This window comes from Eublepharis macularius, chromosome 10 (genome assembly GCF_028583425.1).
Source record: "Eublepharis macularius isolate TG4126 chromosome 10, MPM_Emac_v1.0, whole genome shotgun sequence".
Classification (NCBI taxonomy): Eukaryota; Metazoa; Chordata; class Lepidosauria; order Squamata; family Eublepharidae; genus Eublepharis; species Eublepharis macularius.
The window spans coordinates 52,729,027-52,740,071 of record NC_072799.1 but is presented as its reverse complement, the minus strand read 5'-3'; the positions used below and the strand labels follow the sequence as shown (position 1 = coordinate 52,740,071).

The following is an 11,045-nucleotide window of genomic DNA, read 5'->3' as shown; positions in this document are numbered from 1 at the left end:
TTCCAGCTATACAGAGGAACATATTTATTTGTCAATTAAAAAAAGACAATTCACTCTGGTAAGGACTGAGTATCTCGTTGCCCAACAGGAGCCACAAAATGCTGAGGTCATTTAAGCATCATTGGTGGGGGAGGAAAAGAAAAATGGGAAGCAGTGAGTGACCCGCCTGACTGAACATCTTACAGTTTTTAGTATACTCAAGAATGGTTAGGAGCAGGGGTACAAGTTGCCTACACCAGCTCAAGAAATTCTTGAAGAACTGGGGGCAGAGCCCTGGAGGGTGGGATTTGAGGAGGGGAGGGAACTTAGCAGAGAAATAATGCAATAGAATCCACCCTCCAAAGCTCCCTTTCCCTCTGTCACCTGGAGATCAGTTGGAACTCTGGGAGATCTCCAGGCCCCATCTGGAGGTTGGCAAACCTAAGTAGGGGTGCATGTTGTGAGATGCACGTCTTCAAACTCTAAATCCTTTCCTCCAAGTGAAGTAGGATATGAGAGTGATTGGCCCAAGGTCACCCAGTAAGCTTCCATGGCAGTGAGGATTTGAATCTGGATCTCCCAGATTCCAGCCCAACACTCTAACCACTATACAATGCATGGTGTAGAACAGTTAGAACATGCCCAGTACCTATTAACTACCAGCCCACATTTAAGCAGCAAAGATATTGCATTAGCGCCTATCAAGAATGCGTCTTGAGAGACAGTTTGGTGTAGTGGTTAAGAGCACGGGACTCTAATCTGGAGAACTGGGGTTGATTCCTCACTCCTCCACTTGAAGCCAGCTGGGTGACCTTGGGTCAGTCACAGCTTCTAGCTCTCTCAGCCCCACCCACTTCACAGGGTGTTTTGTTATGGGGATAATAATAGCATATTTTGTAAACCACTCTGAGTGGGTGTTAAGTCATCCTGAAGGGTAGTACATAAATCAAATGTTGTTATCTTTACTTGAATACTATACTGGTATATTGGACCCAAATATCAGAAAATCTGAATATATATATGGTATTCGGATACCCAGATCAGAATACCAAAATATTCGAGTTCACCATAAGTATCAGGAAAAAAACCATGCCAATTACTATAGAAATAATTCAGTAACAGTATAAATGGCACCAGGAGATAATATGAGATTTTTGTTCTTGGAGGTTTTCAAGGAAATGGCAAAAAGAGTTACAAGAACGCCCAGCCTGAAAAAAGGCCGTACCATATTCCATAAGCATGGTTTCACTTCACATCTTCAAAAAGATGGTGGTATTTGCCAGGTTCCTTAAACTAAACTTAAACCAGACATGAGTCTTAATAAAAGCATGACTGTCACAGGATAGCAGCAGGAGCTGGTGTGGCATGTAGACTATATTTTCAGAGAACAGAAAACACACTCATCTGTTTCTGCTGCACTGCACATGTTCTAAACAGTTATTTTTCATACTCACTTTCATTACTGGCAGTTTTTCAGGATTTTTGTAGGACCTCAGGAATAATGGACCTCAGTAGGACCTGAGGATAATGGATTTTAGCAGCTTCCCCCTCCCTTCACCAAGCCTGTGCTGCTTCAGAACTGCTTTTAAGACGTTAAAAATATTTTAGTTCAGTCAACTGTGAGCACTTACCTGCTGTGCCAAATAAAATCTCATGCAACCCTTTTAAAAATTAAGAAGAGCACAAGTCTACTTTTTCCTCCACAGTACTTCTTAATAATTTTAAAAATACCATTTTTTTTACTTTGATGAATGTGTGCCATTGCAGCACACATCTCCTAAAAAAATTAAGTAGGATGGGAGCAAAACTAAGTATTCTATCAGTAAATCCATACTGATATAATGCCCTTGCTGAGGTAATGGAAATGTATGCCAGGAGAGATGAGGGTTTCAAGCCCACCAAACTATTACGTTCATATATTGAAGTTACAGTTATATTCTCATTTTTAGTATTATTTGCAACTGCCAGTTAAGTAATATATACATTAACACACACAGCACAAAAAGGTGGTAATAAGGTTGTATAATGAAATATATACTCCTAAGCCAGTAAGTTCTTTTTGGTAATTACTTTCAAATTCTGAATTCATTATATTTAAATATGGAAGAATGGTAGCAGCAAACTAGAGCATGACAATTGCTTATACTTACACTGCTATTGTTGAAATACAGTCAAAGTTTGTTATATAAAACTCCTGTTCTATTATAAATCCTCAACCTTGACAATATAAGGACAATTGGGTCTTCAAGAGCCCTCAGTCATGCTTCTCTTTTTTGTCTGTATATACTTGAGAAGGAACATAATTTAACCCATAATTTACCCTAAGAACCTTTGCTATTTTTTATAAACATGGTTATTGCCAAGAAAGCAAGTTATTATTTTCAAGGTGTATCAACTAAAACAAATTCCAGTCAGGGTAGACGAGAGATACTCATTAAACAACACAATCTAGTAATTTGTATATTTTCTGAGCAATCAATAGCCACTTGCTGGATATCTGGAAACTGTATTTTTCACTGTACGGTACAGTGGCAAGTGCAGAATCCAGATGGCCACAGGTAAAAGAAAAGGAATTGGTCAAGGAATATAGGGAGAAAGATTAAAAGAGGGTGGATGCCTTCTTGAAAAAGATTCAGAACAAAATGCCATGTGGTGCTTTGAAGAAGTACATTGCATGCCTTCTTAGGGATAAATTCAGGAGTTGTGTGGGCAGGGAGAGGGGAATGGCAATATGCCTGAGGATCATGGCACTGAGGATTTTAACTTTTCTCCACTGTAGTGTTTGCCTGATACCCACCCACACCCCTTGCAGGCTTCTTGATCCCCAATAGGGGGAAATTCATATAACCCATTCAATGCCTGTCTTATTCCCTTTTGTGGAATAATTCATCCCAGGAGGAAAAAGTATGGGATCGGGGGAAAGTATGGGATCCTCATCACTGTAACCCTGATCTATATTAACCTTTCCCTACTACAGCTTTTTATTAGGACCAAATGGTTCATCTAGAATTCCATCCATGGTATTCCAGCATCATCTGTAGTTTTGGCCCGTACCATCTTCATGTCAACATGCAGTACCGTCCAGTCTACAGCCTCTGACCAGATCCCAAGTTCATGTCCAAAATTTAAAATTATTAAAAGAAAATTGCTATGCTACGGTAATTAAATTAGTAAAATGCATTCTGAGGCTGCAAAGTCATGAAGATACTTTTTTAAAATGTACTTACGGGGATCAGGCCTTCAGTCTACAGTACACTACTCATAATAATATGCATCCTTGATTTAAAGTCATGATCAGTGAAAAAAATTAAGTGGCCTGTTTAACAGCAAACAAGACAACAAAACTGGATACTATGGTTTGGATCCAATTATTTCCATTTACTAGTCCCAGTGGAGGAAGACTCCTTACTCAATGAGAGGAAGTCATTAGATTAGCCCAAACATTTTAGCAGCTGGACTGTTGCCATTGTTTGATTTCAACTTTTTAGATAGTACAGAACTTCTGGAATGGCCCAGGCTAGCCCAATGTCATTAGATCTTGGACGCTAAGCAGGGTTGGCCCTGATTAACACTTGGATGAGAGGTCACCAAAGAAGTCCTGGGACATAGAGGCAGGCAACCCCCTCAGATCATCTCTTGCCTGGAAAACCCTACAGAATCACCATAAGTTGGCTGCAAATTGATGGCCATTTCCACCACAATCACCATACAACTTCCTTGCCTGGTCTGTTAACATGCATACTAGTAACTGGAGCATTAATTAAGGCGGCAGCACTTCCTGGACTCCAAGTGGAAGACTTCAAGCTGCGGACATGAGGTTTTTCCATTGTGCCCTGGAAATAGCATTTTCTCTCCTTGTTCTCCACCTCTTCCCACTGTACCTATTCCTTTTTTGTTTTCTGAATTAAACACTGGAAAATCCTTCCCAATGAAAAGTCCTGGGGAACTTTGAAAGCTCACTACATCGTGACAAAGTGGCTGGACCAAATAAAAAATAGAACACTGCTATTTTTGGATTTTTATCTACTTGACCCAACTTTGATTGGAAGTACATAATGTTATTATTTGGCAAATGCAATGCTGTTTTATGATTAAAATCAATAGCTCGCACACACAAATAACAGAACAATTTGGATTTATTTAAAATTCACCTCAAATGCAATGTGTTTAGTTTTTTAAAAAAAAATTCACAACATTTCTAATTTAAAAAGAAACTTTGTTAAGAACAAAGACAATTTACATACTGTAGAACTGGGGGCAGGGGGAAATGGTAAATTAGGCACAGTATTAAGGCCAACATTCATTAAAACAATATTAACATATTTCTATGTTCATTCAGTATTTAGGAGGTATGGGTGTGAAAAAAATTTACTTAAATGTATCTGTGTCAGAATGTATTAGTAGATTTTCCATTGTGATGCGATTAATGTCACTTGTGTACTTTAAGAACTACATTTTCTTTCATAGAGCTAAATTAGGATTCTAATTCAAGAGAAACTACTGTTTGAAGGAGGAGGTAATGAAAGAATATATCAAAGTACTCAACATGAAATCTGTACCTGGGGAAAGGGCACCTTTTCAAAAAAAAAAGAAGAAGAAGAAGATAACTTTGATATAACGTATCTTTTTTTCTTAAAAAAAACCAAAACAAAATGTTAAGATATCCATTGCATAGGAATTTAAATATAAGGCCAAGCAGGAGACTAGGCTAATAAAGATCATAAAAAGAGCACTATGGTGTCAAGATGAGAGTAGTTCCATCGGAATTGCGATCTAATTTTTTTTAAAAAATCACAGTATTTTCTAGTACTACAGACAGTGAATTTTAAACCGTCTAATTTCATACTAAAAACCAATACTGAGGTTTGGTAGAAGTAGAAAACTAAAAGTTCATTGTTTAAACCTGATAAGTGTGTTAGCACCACAGTGCTAGGTACGTACCTGATGTTAGAGACTCTACCTTCTGCAAATAATGTAAAAGTTACCGCTTGCCAATATATGTAAGATCACTCATTACTGCACACCATTGGAGGTTTGCAGGTTTATTTGGTGTTTAATTCTTCAGCAAAAAGATCCCACCCTGCAGAATCTTCTGTCACTGAACAATGAACACTGTTATCAATGAAAATACAATAAAAGCTCTTTTACTACATTCTATTGCATAAGGCAGAAGGGTAGATTCTAAAACCGCTAATGTTTATTATTACTAACTCACAGCACTTTCTGTTAGGAAGGTAACCTGTAGACTTCCAGGAATTCTTTGCATGTATTAAATATACGCATAGGTATTTAACAAATCACCTCTTGATAGTTCAAGTACATTAAATTGTGAAACGTCCTAATTATTTTTGAGCTATTAAAATTAACTTCAAAGTTTAATTTGTATTATACAAGTAGCTTACTTCCTAGAATGGCATAGTATATAGTAGTGTCAGATAAAAAGAAGATGTTAAAGTACATTAATGGGGGAAAGCTGAACCAACATTTTAACAGAAAAAGTGCATGAACGTATTAATACTACAAACATGTTAACTTGAGGCCAAAACATCTTTTGGGACCTAAGCGATATTATTTTACACATTATTTTACATCTTTTAAATCACCCAGATGCCACAGGTTACAGGGTTTTGTCATACTTTCATTTTGATTTTTATGTATTTTTTTTTCAAAAAGCATTCATTCTGGAATTGTCCAGTACTGTTTTGTCCATTCACGGCGTAACTGCAGCTCTTTTATCAACATTTAGGACGAACAGATCGGGTGATTTTTATTTTTATTTTACACTTTTTGTTGGTGTTTCAGATTCTGTAGATTGCCTCCCATCAGTCCAAGCTTCCCGTGTGCTCTTCAACGCTAGCGTTTTTTGTTGGTCAACCACAACATAATCGACTCTTTCATCAGCCACACTGCTGCCTGAACCACTGCTCTTTGTCTGGAGAGCAAAAGAAATAAGGAAAGAAATCAATAAGCTAATATAAGAACCGTCTGCAAATTATACCTTCCAACGCCAGCCTCTGCTACACCCTCCAATGGCTTTTTGGAACAAATGGCATTGCAGCAATAAGGGGAAATGGGAAAGATCCGCTCTATGAGTGAAACTGGACGCGTTGTTGGTTTACTTTTTGGAAACGGGGAAGCAACTGTGTTAGTGACTATTACTACTGCTATGATGTCATCAGATGTTATTTTAATAAACATGGCACTATATATGTCACCTACCTTCAAAGGCAATACAACATGGAAAAGACTTTATATGCAAAGTCCCAAGTTTAATGATCATTTAAGGTTCCATAGTTCTCCATTTTAAACAATGGTTGCAAGGTTTAACTGGTAGATGAATTAATGAAAGTTTTAACCAATTACTTGGTGGGGACAAGTTTTAAATCAGTGAGGCCCAGAATAAAGGGCATATTTCTTTACTTTTAGAGATTATTTTAGTTCTCGCACGTTGGGGTAATGTTTAATATTTTCCTTTTCAATCCACAAGGCATTTCATCTTAGCAGTGACAGATAGCTTTGTAGTCCCATCCTAAGTCCTGCTCCTGAATGGCTTCGGATGGCAACTAAGCCCTATTATGGTGTAAGGGGAAAGATATATGCATGCAATACTGCTCCAACACTAAGCCAGCATTGTGCTGGCATCACCCTGGTGCCAATGTAGGAATTGTTGGGGATAGAGCAGGGTTTAATTGCCATCCCATGGTCTGCTGTGTCCTATAGGGATATTTCCACATGCAAACGACATGTCCATGGTGGACTGAATAGAACTATTTCTGTTTTATACAATGCTTGGATAATTCCATAGATACTGTTAATCAGATTATCATGCTTTTTATCAAATAATATTCCAACAACTTTGTAATTGCTTTTTTAAAGTAATTTTTCTGGCCTTACACAGTACAAAAACAAGAAAGCAAACACAAAGCTATTAAGATGACGCATGTTCCTCATGGAACCTCAGTTTTTCACAACAAAGGATCAACTGCAATCAATAGCCCCCGCCCTTCTCCCAAAGGAGACTCATTATCACCTATGAAAGATTTGTCACTTGCTTTAACAGCCCAGCTTGTTTAGCAGGAATTCCATCCCCGGATCACAACTATTCAGTTTTGTTTACCTTGCGGGGTGGGGTAGATTTTCCAGAATCTAGGTCCAGGTCTAAATATTCCACTTGTTTATCTCCTTTAGGTTTCACCATAGGGCTGCTTCCACCATCAAGACTGCTACTGCCAAACAAAATCTGAAATTGTATTGAAAACAATTAAATCAGCAAATGTGATTACTTAAAGGAATCTAATTCTCAACATACTAGAAACTAATGATATAAAGATATCATTTTGTTCCCTGCCTTTGAAGATCAACATCATTCAGAATCATTACAGTTTGGGAGGACACAGCAGCGGGAATGACGAAAATTAATCTGCAATAAGATCCCCATATCACAAAATAAAAATAATATAGAAAGAAGCATGCTCTTCACTTGAAACATGCAACATAAATCATAACGGATTCCTAGTTTTATATTTTCTTTTTCATTTTATAAAGTAAAGATCTAGTCTACATACTGGGTCATCACTGGACTGATTTGGATTCATAGGTACATAATTCTCTTCGCTGTCATGCGAGTCACTACTGGACGTTGTGCTGTGAACTGAATCAGGTCGGGAAGACAAAGGAAACCTGGAAGAACTAATAGATAAGAATTCTTTTTTTTTAGTTATCCTACAACAATAGTTTCAAATAGACAAATATTAAGTATTTCAGAGCAACGACATATGAAGTTACATTAAAAGCTAAGACCTGAAGCACACTTTCTTGGGATCAAGTCCCATTGATTTCTACTAAATGGAACTTGCTTCTGAATAGACATTTATATATTTATTTAGAAAATGTATATACCACCTCTTTGGAGAACTGCTCAGGGAGGCTCACAGAATAAAACAAGAACATAAAATCATTAAAAATGACAAACTATTAAAAAACACAGCCAACACTCAGAGAATGAAACAGCATGCGAATTCAGAGCATAAACAAAATTAATATGAAATTGTACATTGCATATTTAAAAAGACCCACACACCTATTTCATATTTAAATAAAAATGAATACAGTATAAATGCATGACTTACTCTCGTGTAAAAGTCCTTGTGATGGGAGATCTTACAGGAGCTGGTAACTCTTCCCATTCAGGTAGAGGCTTTATTTCTAGAGGTGCTGGTTTTACTACATAAGGAAATAAACAAGTTTGAATTTTGAAGGGAAATGAAATAAGAGTTTCTCTGATGAACTTGATTGCCAAAGAGAAAATAATTTCACAAAAGAAATGTTAAGATCAGAGAAAATACTTGAAAAACATTTTCCCCCAAAATATTTCAGTATAACATTCTTTGCATTTAGTATCTGAAACTTCTGAAAGTACACAGTTAAATACACTTGTATACTATATGGTCTCAACGTGTTACAGAATAAACAGGTTTTACTTACCATAACTGTTGTTCATCTAGGTCTTCCGTGCAGGCACACATGGGACTGCGCACGCGCAGGCCTGCCGATACCGGAGATTTTAATAGCTAAACACCACCAGGGGGCGCTCCCGCCTCTCAGCGCGCATGCGCGGCCGCTTTCCCGCCGAAACGGACCTTAAGAGGCGGAGCGCCCCTCACATACCCTCAGTTCCTCTTTCGCCGCCCCCTGCAAGGTAAGTACCAAGAGAGTTAGCGGGGAAGGAGGGAGGGCATGTGTGCCTGCACGGAAGACCTAGATGAACAACAGTTATGGTAAGTAAAACCTGTTTTTCATCTACGGTCTTCCTGTGCAGTCCCACATGGGAAGATTCCAAAGCTAAATACCTGGGTGGAGGTGACGCCAAAGCATCACTCAAAGATGGAGTGCAGAACTGCTGTGCCCACCGCTGTCTCCTGTCTATCTAGGATGTCCAGCGCATAATGCTTCACAAAGGTATCCGCCGAGGCCCACGTCGCCGCCCTGCAGATGTCCTGGAGTGGAACACCTCTGAAGAGAGCCGCTGACGACGCCTGGGACCTGGTGGAGTGGGCATGCACTTGCAAAGGACAAGGTAAGTTAGCAGCAGAATAACAGGTCAGTATAGCCTGGACCACCCATCTAGAGATAGTCCGAAGCCCGGTTACCCTTCTTCGGTCCAGCAAAAGCCCGGTTACCCTTCTTCGGTCCAGCAAAACAAATAAACAAATTAGAGTCAATCCTAAATGGTTTTACCCTATCTAAATAAAATAAAATGGCCCTGCGAACATCCAAAGAATGAAGGGCCGCCTCTGCCTCAGAAGCCGGAGTCGGAAAGAAAACCGGCAGAACCAATTCCTGAGATAAATGAAAACGGGATACTACTTTAGGTAAAAACTCAACCTTTGTACGAAGAACGACCTTCTCAGGGTGAAATTTCAAATAAGGGGGCTCGCAAGATAACGCTGCTAGCTCCCCAACCCTCCTGGCTGAAGTAGCCGCAACCAAAAAGGCCACTTTCATGGACAAAAAACGAAGTGGACAGGAAGCCAAGGGTTCAAACGGCTTAGACATCAAACGAGTCAGAACCAGGGGCAACGACCACTGAGGGACCAAAGCCCGCACAGGGGGAAACAAATTATTCAATCCCCTCAAAAATAATTTGGCAGAATAGTGGGAAAAAACAGACTTTCTATCCACTGGAGGGTGAAAAGCAGAGATGGCTGCCAGATAAACCTTGACTGAGGAGTTGGCCAAACCCTCCTGCTTTACCTCCCACAAAAAGTCCAAAATCTCAGAAAGGGTGGACTCAAAAGGATCCAAACCCCTGCGACTACACCACACAGAAAATTTGTCCCACTTAAGGGCATAAGACTGCCTGGTAGACAAACGTCTAGCATTTAAGAGAACATTAGTCACAGCCTCGGAGAAGGCAGCCCCGGCCTGATCAACCACACTGTGAGTTTGAGTCTCCTGATGTCGTGGTGAAGAACCCCCCCGCAGGTCAGGAGACCGGGAACCACCGGGAGACGGATCGATTGAGTCTGTAGACTCAGAAGGGAGTGAAACCATGGTTGCCTCGGCCAATACGGGGTCACCAGGATGACGGACGCTCTGTCCCTCTGGATCTTGCTGAGGACCCGTGCCAGAAGCGGGAACGGAGGGAAGGCATAGCACAGGGGACCTGACCAACTTAACTGAAACGCGTCCCCACTTGATTCTGGGCCTACTCCTCCTCTGGAACAATAAGCTAGGACCTTGCGATTTTCCACAGTCGCAAACAGGTCCAACTCCGGAGTCCCCCATTCCGAGAAGATAGGGGCGAGATACTTGTCCTGGAGGGACCACTCGTAGTTTTCCCTGTGGAGCCTGCTCAGGTGGTCCGCCATGGAATTCTGCACCCCCGGGATGTGAACTGCATGCAGCCAGACAGCATGATCTATGGCCCACTTCCAGAGTCTCATCGCCTCTGTGCAGAGAGCCACAGACGCCGTGCCACCTTGCTTGTTGATGTAAAACATCGCCGTCGTGTTGTCGGTCAGGACCTGAACGGACTTGTTCCGCACGACATCTGTAAAGGAGATCAATGCATATAAAATTGCCCGTAACTCAAGAACATTAATATGTTCCTCACGTTCAGATTCAGACCATAACCCATGGGCATAAAGGCCAGCACAGTGAGCCCCCCAACCGAAAAGGGAAGCATCGGAAGTAACTGACAGATGAGTTTGGTGAAAACCAAACTCCATCCCTTTAAATAAATTAGCATCATCCAGCCACCACTCCAGGGAGGACAGCACCCCCCTAGGGACGGAAAGTCTCCTATTTTGAGAATCACGGGCCGGTGAGAATACTGAATTGAACCACAATTGGAAGGGTCGCATAAATAACCTGGCCAGCGGAACCACAGCCGTAGTAGAAGCCATGCAACCCAAAAGGGTCTGGATAAAGCGAACAGATTGGAAACGACACCTCTGAAGGGTCGAAATAAGCCTCTTAATTTTTGCAGCACGCTCTGAAGGCAAGAAGCCTGCATCCCGAACACCATCCAAAACCACTCCAATAAATTGGATGGAGCGCACCGG

General features: G+C 40.5%; 1 protein-coding gene across 4 annotated transcripts in view; it reads right to left on the bottom strand.

The window, feature by feature from the left end:
* Nucleotides 1–4,097: 4,097 nt before the first annotated feature.
* Nucleotides 4,098–11,045, bottom strand: part of GAB1 (GRB2 associated binding protein 1) — a 107,160-nt gene continuing 100,212 nt past the window's right edge. For 2 of the 4 annotated variants that reach the window (XM_054989821.1, XM_054989820.1), the window contains 4 exons: nucleotides 8,109–8,202; nucleotides 7,545–7,668; nucleotides 7,097–7,219; nucleotides 4,098–5,911 (listed from right to left, as the gene is read on the bottom strand). In XM_054989821.1, the coding sequence (XP_054845796.1) occupies nucleotides 5,753–5,911; nucleotides 7,097–7,219; nucleotides 7,545–7,668; nucleotides 8,109–8,202 (500 nt within the window). In that variant the 3' untranslated portion in view covers nucleotides 4,098–5,752. The other 2 variants (XR_008597731.1, XM_054989819.1) reach the window with 2 other exon arrangements.